Below are 16421 nucleotides of genomic sequence, written 5' to 3'. Positions count from 1 at the left end.
GATAAGTTTGGATGATATGTTTACATCTAAAAATGGAAACATTAATGATGGATGGAGGTTTGTAAAGCAGTTACAAATTTCTGTTAAATAACGGTTGTTTTTTTTCAATTGAAGGTGGGTTATTATTGGAAAACTTTTAACTTGAACGTCAACTAATAACTTACCCCACACTCTCTTCTCTGTTTAATTGAATTTCTTGTTATAATGCTTTGATATTTTAAAAGATATAAAAGAATCACAGCAAAATACTTAAAATTTTTCATTTTTCTGAACCAAATACGAATTAATTGTTTTGTTTCTTTTGAAATGTATTACAGATATCAACAATTTTTCAGTGTTACCACACCGAATAAATCAATTAATCAAAATGGGAATTTTGTTTGAATATTTTTGACTGTTGTTTTAAAATATGACATTAGAATCGAGAACAATAAATAAAAAAGATTTTTTTTTAGTTTCAGAGACTTTTTATTAACCCTGTTTTCTTAAAAAACATAATTTTCTTCCGCGAAAAAGAAAACCAATTTTTGTTCAAGGAAATTTCTTAAATTATAGAGGGAAATTTTTTTAACCTGCGCAGAAATCTTGGTTAAAATAATTGTTTTAACGCAATTCACACAGCAAATGGCTAAATTTGATCCCACCTCAGAGAAGACGTCAAATTTTTCGTGGTAGAAGTTTTAACGCAATTCACACACGGCCTTAAAGCTAAATTTTAGCTGTTCAATAGCTTAAGTTGACAGTTGGGCTTTTAATGTTTAGTAAACTTAAATGGTAGCAAGTACCCGTGGCATGATGGTTAGTGCGTTGGACTGTCATGCAAGGGGTCTTGGGTTCAATCCCTGCCTGTGCCACCTTAACTTAAAAAAATAATTTTCGCGGGTACTGCCTCTTGCGAGGAATTGACAAATCCTTCAAGAGTAATTCTTGTCATGAAAAAGTGCTTTCTCAAATTAGCCGTTCGGATTCGGCTTTAAATAGTAGGTCCCTTCCATTCCTGACAACAGTACTCGCACACAGGAATGGTTGAGAGTTGTAAGTCACTAGGCCCTGGTTCACAACGGACTGTTGCGCCACCCCATTTGATTTGATTTGAAACTTAAATGGTAATGCTTACCTTAGCTTTATGTAATGTATACACAATTCCTTTAAATAAAAAGAATTAAAGTAGTTCTTATTTAATCATCACCACTGTATCGCCGTCATTGTTATTCTTATAAAATTGTAAACAAAAGACCATAACCTTATCATTGACAATCGTTATGGCGGGCAGGAAAGGTAACATAATAATTCCATAATAAAAAGCTTCTTATTTCTTATGTGCGCCTGGCAGAAATAGAGCTCGTTGACTGTTTTATTGAAAAATAAAAATTGCCCTGTCAAAGTTATGTGTCATCATGAAAGCGGGAATCACATCTCTAGTTGGGAATAATCAAGGTGGATAGATTATAACATGGATGCTATGCGCCCTACAGAATTTGAACGCTCCCAAAAAAAAAAACCGCGACGCACGACAATGTTAAATTAAGTCAAGCAAGAACGATGGGATGATATTTTTAAGTTTTTGGTGTGTTGCCGGTGCGCGGTGCGTGTTTTTGTTTTGATTGTGCGTTTTTATGTTTGGTTAGTTGTGTGAAAAGTTTTATACAAAGTGTTTTTTTTTTTTATATTTTTTGTATTAATCCGCTTGTTTATTTAACCTTTTTATAAGACAAGTTGGATAACATGAGAGATTTTACTATTTACACTTGTAGGTGACACAACTTAATAGACCTTTTTGAAAAAAGAAATTTTGGTTGCGTGAAAAATCAATGACCACGCCAACTTTTTGTTAGGTTTTAGTGTTTAATCGATAAAAACGCTCGGAAATGTGTTTCTAGACGTGTGTACAAACAAGAAGGGTGAATACTGAATAGTGAATTAAAAGTGTAGTATGCAGACATAGACTACCCATAGGTTGAATAATTTTAAAACAAGTGGGGAAAGTGCACGTTGAAATGAACCGTTTTATGGGTTGAAAAATGTGATTCATCGAACAAAATATTAACGACAGTCTAAAAAGTAAGAAATTATACCGGGGATTAATATACACCCACTCTTCCTCATTTATTATTGAATGAATGTTTTTTCTATTTTTTGTTTAAATAATAAATTAATCATTCTTAAGAAATAACAACAAAAAAGTGATGAATCTTTTTTTTTCAAGAAATAGGCTCAGTAAGAACATTTGTCGCTATTTCTAATTAACGCAAACAAAACAGAACTTTGTTTTAACAATATTTGAATAAGAGTATTTTAACAATGCAACACTAATAAGAGCGTCAAACTTGAACAAATAATAATAGTTCTTTTTAATACATTGTCGTTTGTTGAGAATTAAAAATTAATAATGAATTAAAGCAACAAATAGCAGAACATATTTGTAAGCATTGATGTACTAGATACTCTGTATAAGTATTTTTATAAAATTTTACACTTTAAAGAGGAAATAGAGAAGATTATTGTTTTTGAATTCGGAATATCAAAATTAGAGGGAGAAAGAGAGAGTATTGCACATTCTTGATGTGCGGTTTAAAAAGGAATCCCTTTACTTAAAAAGATTGAAATTGAATCAAAAAGGAAATACAGAAGATAATTATTTTTGAATTCGGAATATAAAAATTAGAGGGAGAAACACAGAGTATTGCACATTCTTGTTGTGCGGTTTAAAAAAGAATCCCTTTACTTAAAAAGATTGAAATTGAATTAAAAAGGAAATACAGAAGATTATTGTTTTTGAATTAGGAATATCAAAATTAGAGGGAGAAACAGAGAGTATTGCACATTCTTGCTGTGCGGTTTAAAAAAGAATCCCTTTACTTAAAATGATTGAAATTGAATCAAAGAGGAAATACAGAAGATTATTGTTTTTGAATTCGGAATATCAAAATTAGTGGGAGAAACAGAAAGGATTGCACATTCGTGCTGTGCGGTTTAAAAAAGAATCCCTTTACTTAAAAAGATTGAAATTGAATTAAAAAGGAAATACAGAAGATTATTGTTTTAAATTCTTAATATCAAAATTAGAGGGAGAAACAGAGAGTATTGCACATTCTTGTTGTGCGGTTTAAAAAGGAATCCCTTTACTTAAAAAGATTGAAATTGAATTAAAAAGAAAATACAGAAGATAATTATTTTTGAATTCGGAATATAAAAATTAGAGGGAGAAACACAGAGTATTGCACATTCTTGTTGTGCGGTTTAAAAAAGAATCCCTTTACTTAAAAAGATTGAAATTGAATTAAAAAGGAAATACAGAAGATTATTGTTTTTGAATTCGGAATATCAAAATTAGAGGGAGAAACAGAAAGTATTGCACATACATATTTTTCTGTGCTGTGCGGTTTAAAAAAGAATCTCTTAACTTAAAAAAGTACGAAATTGATGTCAAGAAATGATGAGAATTGATGAAAGTGCGAGCAACTGAATATGAATACAATACAATAAATGAGGGTTGATGTTAAAATTGAAAAAGAGGCTGGGATGCGACCCACACTGATAACTTCCCATCCCGTCTGTTGATTTGTCTTGCTTAAAAGTTTGTCTATATGTATCAATGTTTACGAAATTTGCGTTGTTCGATTTTACCAACTTTTATAAATTTAGTTTTAGGTTTTTATTTAAAAAAAAAAAACTGTCAATTCTATTTTTCTCAAAATTGTTCCTAATGTTGAAAACAATATTTCTTATAAGTAAAAAGTAGTTAGAAGCTATTATCTAAATTTTTTTAAAAGATATTTGAGTCGAAATTCAATTTTTACCAACTTTGATTAATGTTTTTTTAGGTTTTTATTTTTTTATAAAAATAAATGTCAATAAGATTAAAATTGTATGACATGTCAAAACCATTATTTTTTGTTGCACAAAATAGCTTTAGAGATGAAATCATATTATAGTCGTAAAATTTTCGTGGTGACAATTTTTTTTTTTCAATTTTTTGATTAAAAAAAAAAACAGTTAACTGAATTTTTTCTAAAAACGTACGTGGTGGTTTGCAGCTTATTCGCATAGAACTGCTATTTAAGAAAGTCCCACACAACAAAGTCTAGAGGGGTCAAATCACATGAACCAGGTGGCCAATTTACGTCACCTGCTCGTGAGATAACCATGCGCCATGAAAGCACTTGCGTGTAACATGTAGCCTAATCCTGTTGAAGCCATATGTCTTCGGTGTCCATATCATCCAATTCAGGCTACAAAAATTTGGTGATAATCGACCTATAGCGCTCTCAGCTCTGTTAACGGTTTTAAAGAAGTACTTACTGATGACTCCTGCAGTCTAAAATTCACACCAAACTGTAACTTTATTTGGATGAAATAAATCTCGCATGAATTGGTGTCGTCCCAAATTCGACAATTTTGCCTATTCAGGTAATTCGGGCCAACGATTCAAATTTCGACATGGTTTGGTCTACGACAGGTCAAATTCTTGGTTGTTGTTACTAAAGCACATTTATTTTGATTTGTTTATCATTTGCTCACTAGTCATTACAATTAATATTTAGTTTCAATTTTAACAAAAAATATTTGAAGAAAAAACTACGTATACGCCACAGTGTACATAACTTTGATATGAATCTAATTTTAAAACCAATATGGAAAACAAAGATATGTGCCTTTTCTTTTATTGCTGGTTTATTAATTACATAGGCTTGTATTTTGAAGAAGGAAAAGGTTACATTTATCTTGATTTATCGACATGAAAACCTTAAGAAATTGTTTCTGAAAAAAATAACTTATTTGAATACGAATTTAACAAGCATAGATATTTAGGCAAAAGGTAATTCTTTTTCTCTTGATCGGAATAACATATACTTCAAAATAATTGACAGACGTCAGTTTGGTGTATTTGTATTTTAAGATACAAACTGCATGACAAAAAAAATCTATCTAAAATCGTATTTCCCAATCACAAACACTATACGATTAAGCTAGAATGCAAATGAAAAGAAAAAGATGAATCAATCAGAAGTTCTTTCCATTGGTACGAGTAAATTAAATCAATTTTATTTTTGACAGCTGGTATTAAAGGTTGTTATTTTTAGACGTGTAGTTTTCAAGAAAAACTCATATAATTAAATGTAAAGACCAAGAATTTTCCTTTATTATAAAGATAAGGATTTTCAATTGTGTGTTTTATAAATGATTTCGAGCAAGTGATATCCGTCACTGTCTTATATAAATTTCAGCCGAGACGCAATTTTTGATCACTTCTATGAGGAAATGCCTATGTCAGCAATTACGCACCTTAATTAATTAATGCGTGGCGCAAAATTAACTATTATTTTGGTAATATATTTGCATTATTTGCAAAAGTCGTTGTTTAGGAATAAGTCTTTTTATTATGAAATGACAAATCACACTGAATATAAAACAATTGACAGCTGTCAAAAAAACTAACTCCGAAAAACGTATTGCCATATTGAAAACCCCAAATTGATGTGCTTAAAGCTACGCCTAAACCATTTAAGAAAAATATATTTTTAACAGTTTACTATTGGATGAATTGCCAATTGGAATACTCTAAATTCATTTTAGCAGCACTGCAAGGGAATCGAAGGAAACTGGATTTTTCGATGGAACATGTTGTTAATAAGTTTACATATTTATAATTATCTTTAATTTTATAATCTCTTGAACCTTTTCCAATTAACGGTTTTTTTATAAATAAAATAAAACTGAAAAATATGTGTCACCTTGAAAATTTTACGAATAAAAAATGATTTTATCTCCAAAACAATTTTGTCCAACGAAAAATAACGTTTTCAACATTTGGTAAAATTTTGAGAAAAATCGAATTGAAAATTTGTTTTACAAAAAATAAAAACCTAAGACAAAAAAGGAATACATGTTAGTAAAAATGATTTCCGACTCAAAAAACTTTGAGAGGTTGGTCTTAAACAAATTTTTTGTTTAAATATTGTTTTTAACATTCAGTAATAGTTTGAAGAAAATCAAATTAAATTTTTTTTTTACAAAAAATTAAAAATCTAAAAAAAAATTAACAAAAGTTGGTAAAAATTGATCTTTAACTTAAATATCTTTGCAAAACTTTGAAATATTGGCTACTTATTTTATCTTATAAGAAAAATCATACTTACAGCTTTTTAACAAAAAATAAATACCATTACGAAAAGTTCGTAAAAATTGATTTTCGACTCAAATATCTTTTTTAAAATTAAAAATATTGGCTTCAAACTAATTTCACTCACAGAAAATATAATTTTTGACATTCAGTAAATTATCTATTAAAATCCAACAGTCAGTTTTTTCCATTAAAAAAAATTAAATCTTCAAATCTTCAGTTTGAGTTCCTTACGAAACGTGAGAGGCTTATTATGCTAATATGATTTAGATCGTTAAGATTGAAGAATTGTTTCCTCCTCTTCCTCGTCTATACAGCTTCAGCAAAAGTCATTTGAGAATAAGCCTAGTCGCGTCGCGTTCTTTCTTATTAGACAGTGTCACCTATTATCGAGCTTACATGCAATCTCCTTAAAGAGAGCAAGCACCTTGAACGTTTTAAATCCAGTGTTGGCCAGATGTTTTTTGTGACCTGACCACGTTGTGATGTTGTTTCACCTGGTGCCTGCCCTCCTCACAGCGTCTTGTTTAAGCAACAGTTTACTAGTAGAGATTGGTATGCCAGTATGTGCCAAACGTGGTAGGATGGGCTGCACTGTAGCGTTTAAATTGTAATGGATTCAAAGCCATAGTTTATAGAGCCATTGGTCAAGGCTAGAGGAGCCAAGGATTCTTTATATAACGACCCTTCACTTCCTCTAGCTATCTTCGAGTAAGGCGTCGGAAGGGATGCGTTACAAACTTTGATCATCTCGAGAATGTCCTCGATACCAGCAGGTTTGATTGGAATTCAAATGCGGGCTTTAGGTCTGCGAGGACTGTCTTCCTTAGCGACAACCTCGAAAGATATTTGGCACCTGGCCAAACTTCATCAAACCGGCTGACAACAAGCTTGTATAAGTCACAAGACCTCTGGTCGCCACAAACCTCTGGTTGACATGACCCTGATGCCTGATGCCAACCCCCATTGCTTATGGAAGGAAGCTCTCTCAAAATGCTTAAAAAGCCACCCGAGAGCTTAATCTTCACCAGCTGCCAACGATTAGCCGATATTGTGCCATCATCATCGCTCCTGTCAATAACCTCAACCACGACTTTGCCCTTGATGATGTCACTGAAACTGGCTTGTTTCTTGATGGAATTAAGGGGAGTGCTAGTGTTTTGCACACGAGGCCGTTTTGGTGTAGGTATGGCCCCCTCAAGAGTCCTTTCAATTTTGGACGTAGAGTCTCTGTTGGTTCCTGTTGCAACAAGTATGCTTTTAGCCCATTCGACGCTAGCGGTTTGCTGCGGTGTCCTTTCCTGATGATGCACCATATATGGTATAATGGCTTTTTGAGAGTTTCCTCTTTCAATTTCTGGATGTACTCTCATTAGTAGTGGTAGGGCCGTTTTTCACATCCCTGCCACTACTGGAATTAGGTATTGCTACCTTCCTACTCTCGTTGCTACCAACAGCAGAGGTGGGTCCATGGATTGCCACTTTTCCCTTCTCTTTGTTGGCCGCAGGAGATACGGCAACAGGCTTTGACGCCAAACTGCCGTCCGGTCTTGAGGAGATACCGGTCTTATCATTCTTTGATAGATGAAGAAAAGAGGTCCGTCTGTACAGAGATTCGCATATACAGATATACAGACAGTCCCCGTTAGAGACTATTTTTGAATTGAGCCAGGCTGATCATCGAAACGGATCGTTTAACACCTTAGATCGAGCCCAACAAAGATAAGAGCTGATTGGAGAAAAAGAGATAGGGTGAGGAGTCATTTCATTTTAAGAACACATTCTGATATGTGAGGAAAGAGTAGGATTCGTTAACAGCAATTCAGCTAGGTTACCTAGAGAGAGAAAGAGCGCTGTCTAGCTTTTTCGTCATTACAACGTAGGAGGTGGGATGGGAGTTGGTGACATAAACGTTGGCTTGTATGCCTTGTTTATGTGGGAAAGGTGATGATTCTGGGAAGGTAGAGGGTTAAGAACGTCCTTTAGTTTCAGGGCTCATCTGGAGAAGATTCTCCAGAATCATTGACCTTACTCAGCTTCTACAACTCGACAAGTTAGACTTTCAGAGTAGAAGACGTTTAGGTTTTAATTTAATTTGTGTATACTTTTCTGATTTTTGATGTTTCAAAAACTAATTTTTTTCTAAATCTTATTTTGCAGCACGAAAAGTTTTGACTCTGCCATGAAATTGTTATCTTATTCAATTGTTTCAACTTGTGTCATTTTTCCTTAAGATGTATAAGATACAAAATTAAAATTACGACACACTTAAGCATTTTTTGAAATCGCCAGTATCTTAAATCACCCTACATACTATAGAATTTAAAGCATTTGAGGCTATAATAAAATTGCCACTCCAACCTATACGACACTCGAGATTGCTTATATTTCACTTTGATAATGTGTGTGACAAAACTCTACATTACATTATCTTATTTAAATCATTTAACTCAAATATTTCTTCCTGTCCTATTTTAAGATTTGTATCTTCAAAATAACATTTCACTTAAAAATCAATTACCTAATAAGTTGGAGCACTTTTATATTCAACACTCTATCCATATACTGTTTATATATGACTATAGAAGTACTTACTTCATTTGTTACTATCTAAACACAATCATTTCAATTATTTTATTGTTCAAAAGACTTAAGAGATTTAAATTTCATTTGTTACTTTATAATATAAAAGCTAGCACCACCGTGGCGGTCGGTGGTGGCGCTGCAATCCCTCTAACACCCCTATCACATTATGCAGCTTATCGTTCGTTTCGAACTGATGGATAAATATTATTACATACAATAAAATGGAAAGGTAAATACAAATAGTACAAATATAAAAACTGAGATAAGACACATCAAAACTGAGTTAAGAAATCATATAGAACGAAAGGGAAAACATTACTTACAGTGGGACAGATTATGTTTAAAAAATAATTTTAAAAAATGAAAAGCTATTTCAAAATTGCCTATTTGTGTGAAACAAATTGTATGAGACTTTTTTGCATTATATCATGACAAATTTTTGTTTACGAATATACTTTTCAGAAATGAAAAATAGGGTCTTAAAAATGGCTCCGTGAAATTGGGTCCCAGGAAATTAGGCCCCAAAAGAAAAAAAATTGGGGTAATTTTTCATAATGAAACTATGCCCCAATGAAATAAGGCCCCATCAAAATAAAAAAAGGCCCAAAAACTAAATGAAATAAAGCCCAGCTTGTCTTGTTTTTAATAATAAGACCCCAATTTGTTTTTTTTTTGTTTTATTAAAGTTTATTTTAAAAAATGAAATTATACCCAAAACCATCAAACAAATACTTGGATTGTATCCTGAACAATTTCCCTGCAACAACGACACTTGTAACTCTAATCTCCTTCAGCTATAGCTTCAGCTTTAACTTTGAGATTGCATTCAGCACAAATTTTTAAATGCCTGCAAGGCAACAGAACAATATTTGCTCCCAAATCCTTACAAACAAAGAAAAGAAGGAAGCAACTGTTAGTTTACCTCCTCAAGTTACGAAGTTGCTTCCTCAATTTTGGAGCTTCGTTCAACGTTGTATTTTTTACTTTTGGCTCCCATTGAACCACCATTTTCTGCATAAAAACTCTTCATCCCTTATCATAGCAACAAATTTGAAGAAGTTTGTTTCCAATTTTTAATTCAGGACGACCCAAAACACTGTTGTATGCCCCAACAGCAGAAGTCGTTTGGATGTTTTCTTGAAAAACAGAAAAGTTGACAAACCCTACCTAAAAATAAAAAACATGAGTAAATAACAGAACAAGACATACCGTTAAAACTTAAAAATACCTTTTGAATCCAGAATTTTTCAAAATAATTTAGGAATGATCTGAAATTATTATTACTGTTCATCAACAAAATCCTTGATTTGATGTCCCAAAATGCCATTGAAATCATATTTGATGGGAGTAGAGGAAGAGCCTTTATTTTGTGAAATGCGCACGAAGCTGGTTTCGAAGCTCTGATGTATTCAAACTAGGTGTGCCTGCTTCACATGTTACGCCTAATGGCCTGACAAAAATGGAACCTTTAACTGTAAAAAAACATTGAAATTTACTATGTATAAACCATTTTATTATATATGAAACATTCTTACCAGCAACCGATTAATTTTGCCTGCGGGAAAACATTTTTAACGGCTTCTGTCTCATTCCTTGTTCATAATCCGTTAAACACTTCGAAGGGTTTAGATCGAAAATATGATTTTTTATGTATACCAATAGCTGCTCATACGCCTTTTTTGTTCTTTTATCTATAACAACAAAAAAAATGGGAAAAATCTTAAATTTTAAAATATGTTAAAAATTATATATGCACGTAAAAATCCGCTGATGGTTTTCAACACCATCAGCAAGTAACAGAATAGCTGAGCCTTAAAAATCATCATCAAAAGTCGTGCTTTTTTTATAAGCTCATCAAATTGCTGCTTATCTAAGCCAGATCACCCTACTTAAAAGTTTTTCTTCTTATAATTTTTTGTTCAGCTTTTAATGAATCCCTGTCCCACTGTACATAATTGTCGTTTTCTTCGCGACGTTCCTTTGTTAAAATTATTATCTAAATCAGTTGCTGATCGTACATCAGGTTGATAACACCCCGAAAAAAAATAACGAGATTGAAATCTGGAATCAGTTTAACAGACATAATGGAGTTGAACGCCTTGTCGAAAAAGTCCTACACACTTAATACAAATTTTGAACTTGGTGATAAAACAACTGGAGAAGGAAAATTTTCACCAGTTTCTGAGGACGTTAAACAAAATAATGGAACTAATACCAGCATCGTCGCCAAAAGTGCCGAAGCAGGAGAAGAACTCCTTCAACCAGGATCCGATATCCAACCAAAAGTCTCCACAGAAGACGTTCATAGTTTAGCCCAACGGTTATATGGAATTACGATTGGAGATTTTAAGGAGTTGATTTCTTACGATGATCGGAATTATTTTATCACCGAAGACAAGTGAGTTGTGTTTATATTGATTTAAACTTTTTTTCGTTACATGTTTCTTTATTGAACTTTCGCTTAAAACAAATAAATTTCAACATTTAAAGTCGTCTAACCCACTTTAGAAAATTGTATTTACTTAAGAAATTATATTCAATCAATGTTCTCGTACTTGTGATTTATGAAGCTGGAATTCGTGATGGATTCATTAATTTAGAGACTTTCAATATTTATTCGCAAAGATTGAATAAATTCTCTTAATTAAAAAATCTATATAAACAAAAAGCTTTTGCAAATAAAAATGTACATATGATAGAATAAACTATAATTCACCTTAAATTAGGTTTCAATTTAGAAAATAAAATCTAGAATTGATGGCAATTTAAATGGCGCTTTTCCGATGGATTTGACGGCCTCTATTCATGAAGTAGTTGTTTTTGTCAATAAATTAATACTCCTACAATTGTATAAGTTGCTAGGTTTTCCTGACTTAAATATATGTATCTTGAAGAACCTCTAAACGGTTTGAAGGTAACGTTTGTAATGAATCTGTCGTCTATACAAGACTAACACATCAGCATTTTAAAATATGTTGAAAAAATTATCAGGTTCAGATGACATAAGGAACTTGTAAGTAAGACAAGTTTCTAGCATCTGATTGGCCAGCTGTCAAAAAATTGCATTAAGGCAACTTTTTTTGGAAAATTGACTGGAAAGTTAGTCAAGAAAACTCTCCCTAACTATCAAGTAAAGTCTTCTTCTACTAAAGTGACAGTTGACCCTCTCTTTTCATTTAACTGAAAGCTGAATTTTATTACTCTATGATTTATTTAGTTTTTGCATAGCTTTATTTTATGTTTTGTGTAAAAGGGTTCCTTGTCAATTTGTAAAAGAAATAATTAATATTTCTTTACAGTACAAACTACAAATCGTGACAGACCTGTTCCTTGCCTGACGAGTGTTTTGAAGGCAGTAATGTTTTTGGCAGTTTTTATACCATGAACATAAAGTAGAGGTTTGTGAAGTAAAGTACTGAATTTGAAATTCATGACACTTGAAAAAATAACAAGTTGACTTGATGTACGTTCAAAGAATAAAGTTGACTAAAAATGAAGTCCCTTATGTTGTCTGAACCTGCCCAATATAAAAATAATGTTGAAAACGAGTATCTTATAAATTGGAGCAAATAGTTAAAATCGAAGTTCGAAGTTAAAATGTCAAACTGTGTTGACAGCAAAGCTCTTATTTGTGATTGCTTTTATTTTCTTGCTGTTTTGACGTTTCGCGCTCTTTGTGAAAATGTACATCTTCAATTTGAATGTCGCGTTCCATTTTTTAATCGCTTTTTACTTTAACAACGAAGTATAATTCTATTGGCTGAAACACAAACACGCTTTAACTTCGGCTTCGTCTTTGTTACGATGGGTCTGATTCGAAGTTGCTTTGAATGACATTTCCAAAATGACACTTCGGTCACTCTCAAAAGTTTGTTTTGATTTTTTTGTGCAGTAAGAGATATGAATTTTTAAATCGAAAAAAATTGAATTTATCGCGGAAGTAGCTTATACAGCCTATATCGTGGGTATGTTCATGGAGCAAGAAGAAGCGCAGACTGAGAAACGTTGGTGGGTCTGGCAACTTTATCTACGGAGCTCTTCAATCAATGAGGAGTTTTTCGAAACTCATTTTCTTTTAGACAAATAAAACGTTTTCAAGAAATAATTGTATAGTTTTTCTTTGTAAAAAAAACTTACCTTTTAACTTTTTTTAATAACCAATGGTTATCCTTCCAAAAGCAAATGTATTTTGTTTGTTGACTTTTTTTACAGCTGTGGAGCTGTCAGATAAAGCAAATTTTCAGCAAATTTGAACTAGAGCTTTCGTTTGGAGTCACATTAAGTAACATTACGTCCTTTCCCTTACGATTGTCAAACGAAACGTGGGGTCAAAGTTTCATTGGCGTAGCATGCATTGAATTTCTATAGCTGAACTATTAAACGTCAGGCCAAGCCGAAATTTGAGCGTGTTTGTGTTTCAGCCATATAGAAGACAGGAAAGGCGCCCTTCAGACCGTTTTCTGTTAAACCAGGCCATTCTTCCTTATTTGTAAAATCGGTGACATTTGTTTCTAAAAATATGCGGCAAATTGTTTACAAAGTGCTTAACCATCAATCTATTGCCAAATCAATCTGACGTAAATTTCTTGCCAGAAATGGTTTTTTATTGGCCATCTCATGTTCATTGATGTTAATTCCTTGGTTTATACAAAAAATTATCAACTTTTAAGCCAGTATTCATGCCATAAAGTCGTAAAATCTGTGGCCAAATCCCAAAAATCCTATTTTAAAAAATGAAATAAAACTATCTAAACAGATTGTAAAAATTTATTATTTATTTCTTGTTTTATTATTTAAAGTTCTCAATTTCTTAAAAAGAAACACCCAATAAGTGTAGTGGTCTTATAAGAATTCGAAATGCAAAATATTTTAAGTATTAGAATGAACACGCTTGTCATTTATTTAAAACAAGTTCAGTTTATTTTTATATAATATATTATCAACAAAATAAAAAAATAAAAGTAAATAACCGATAAAAAATATTAACTTACTTTATCTTATCATTTTCTTAGTCAAACACCTACCCACAAACTTTTATTACAGATCATACAGCCTTATCAAAAAAATGTCAAGATTTGAATCCATTACTTTTTTAACCCAATTATTTTTTTAACAGAAATGTCAAGAATCCTCTAATAACTAGAACCTGGCCCCATGGATATGTTATGAAAATTCTAAATGCCCACGACTCCAAGGAACCAGAATTTATCGATGCTCAAAATGAATTATTGATTCATTTGTGTAAGTTGTTCATCATCTCTTAGAGCACAACTAAAGTGGAGAGTTTTAACGGTAACTAATCTAATTTCTCTCCAAACTAGCTAAACAAGGTATCCAGTGTCCCAGGCCTATTGTCAACCTACACGGGAAGAACTTCTCGGTTGAGAAAATAAATGGTGTCAATTATGTTGTGAGACTGTTGGAATTCATTCCAGGGAAAATATTCCACCAAGTAACCAAATCCAATTATTTGTTCTTCCAGAGTGGAGAATACCTGGCAAAGGTTAATCGAGCTATGAAGGTAACCTTTTTCTGGTTGGAATTTGGAATTGTGTCAAAAATAACAATTTTCTTTTTCTGAAGGACTTCAATCACGATGCGTATAAGACTCATAAAACCCTCTGGAATCTCCAGTCAATTTCTCAACTCAAACAATTCCTATACGTTCTTACAGATCACGGACGTAAATTGATCGTCGAGCAAATCATCGAAGCCTTTGAAACTCATGTTCTTCCAAAAGTCGATAAGATGACTAAGCAAGTTATCCATGGAGATTATAATGAACAAAATATCATAGTCGAACAGAAGAGGAAGAACTCGGATGAGTTCAAAGTTTGTGGAATCATCGACTTTGGAGACACAAGCTATTCACCGATTATCTTTGAAATTGGCGTAGCTATGACTTATATGATTTTGCAAGCCAAAAGTCTTGTAGCTGGTGGAGTGTTTTTGGCCGGTTATGATACCAATAAACCCCTGAAGGCAGAAGAGAAGAAATATTTGAAATATTGTGTTGCAGCAAGGCTAGCTCAGAGTTTGACTATGGGAGCCTACACACATTCTCTCCATCCGAGCAATGATTATGTGCTGGTTACGCAGGAAACTGGTTGGAAAATGATTGAAGATTTATGGGTGCACAACTTTGAGGGAATCGATGAAATTTGGGCTGATGCAGCTGATCATTATTTGAAGCAGAGCGATAAGTGATGAAGGAAAGTGTTATTAATTTAAGTCTTATTTTGAAAAGGTTTCATCTTATTCTTTATGCCATATGTAACTAAGGTCAATTGAATATTATGTAGTCAATAAAGAAATATCTACAATTAAAATAAGAAAACTTAAAATGTCTATCTATTTTCTCACGCACTCTTCTCATGAACTGTCATTTTGTTTATATTTTTGACATTGACGAAGCCTATGGCTGCGTTCACTCTCAAACAGATAGGATATTCGGATACCTTTTTGTTAGTGTTTTACGTGTAAAATAACAGCTTATTAAAAACAGCTGAGACGTCAAAAAACGAATTCAAAGTTATCAAAGAATTTCTGGGATGTGTAGGTATCTGACAGAACAGCTGATTCAACACATGGTTGAATTTCAAGAAACTTTAAAGTTGATATCAACTTTTTGTATTTGTTGGTAAGCAAAAGGATACAAAATGTTAGTTGAAGTTGTATTTGAGGACGTTCTGTACATAATAAGCGATGAAGAAGCTATTTGCCTCCGAATTTTTGAAGGTAATTATGATCTAGTTTTTTAAACTTCAAAATTGACTTATTTATTAAATTGTTACGCAACTATCAATTCATCATCGTCCGACGAGTCAGTTGAATTATCCATTAAATGTTTTATCTAACAATTTTGACTTCGAAGCTTAAATGTTGCTCTGCTTTTTGTGAACAGCTGAAAGTTGTTTTTATTTTTTGACAGCTATCTCAATACAGCAAGGTATCTAAAAATCCACCTATCCAAGACACCCTAGAGATTGAACGCAGTCTACTGTCAGATTCTGAATGAGATAAACTATATAGAAAAATAACGAAACCACTTCCATGAAACTGACAGTTAAATTTGTGTTTTTATAGATCTGAATTTTATTTTCAATCAAAAAGAAATCAATTTATTTTGCTCAACAAATAAAAATGAGGGATTTGGGCGTTTGACAGATTAAAATAAAAATAATTGGCGAATGAAATATGAATGGAAATTGATTTGTATTGTTGATAGAACTAATGTTGTTGTAGCTGTCAACTTTTTATTAATGCCCTTAACAAAAAAGACATTTAAATATTGAAATAAAATAATCAATTTTAAAATTATATTTGAATAACAATAATTATTTCTAAAATGTTAAAAACGCAATTTTTACAACTGCCGTTTTTATTTTTTAGTTCTGAGCAAACCACATAACTGTCAAAGAAAATCTGTGTTCCGTTTTTAGCTCAGATATATGGAAGCATAACATTTTTTCATCGGAGATTGATCAATTTTCTCGGGATAAAATGACCCAGCAAAACTTTAAACAAACCAATATAAAAAATCATCTTCAATTTTATTTTCGTTATTTATTTTGATGTTTTTTGAGGTTGTTATTTTGGTAGATTGAAAGATCAACAATTTTCGTTTCTAAATGATTATAAAAGTACGGCTTTTATTGACGTTACAACTATTACAATGGTTCAAAAAAAAGAACAAACCACAGAGCTTTGC

The 16421-nt window shown here is 32.2% G+C and overlaps 1 protein-coding gene across 2 annotated transcripts; it reads left to right on the top strand.

Moving 5' to 3' along the window:
- The first annotated feature begins 1946 nt into the window (after positions 1-1946).
- Positions 1947-15044, top strand: LOC129949043 (hydroxylysine kinase). Of its 2 annotated transcripts, none has more exons than XM_056060254.1 (5): positions 1947-2061; positions 10634-11108; positions 13827-13951; positions 14032-14231; positions 14294-15043. In XM_056060254.1, exons 2-5 carry the CDS (start codon positions 10795-10797, stop codon positions 14915-14917), a joined length of 1263 nt encoding a protein of 420 aa, XP_055916229.1. In that variant the 5' UTR covers positions 1947-2061; positions 10634-10794; the 3' UTR covers positions 14918-15043. The 2 variants fall into 2 exon arrangements, with proteins under 2 accessions (XP_055916229.1, XP_055916228.1); XM_056060253.1 differs by lacking the exon at positions 1947-2061 and adding an exon at positions 8917-8939 and having other exon boundaries at positions 10734-11108; positions 14294-15044.
- The last annotated feature ends 1377 nt before the right edge of the window (positions 15045-16421 follow it).

Source organism: Eupeodes corollae, chromosome 3 (genome assembly GCF_945859685.1).
Source record: "Eupeodes corollae chromosome 3, idEupCoro1.1, whole genome shotgun sequence".
Taxonomy (NCBI): domain Eukaryota; kingdom Metazoa; phylum Arthropoda; class Insecta; order Diptera; family Syrphidae; genus Eupeodes; species Eupeodes corollae.
Note: the sequence above shows the minus strand (reverse complement) of the source record. Positions and strands in the feature narration are given on the sequence as shown.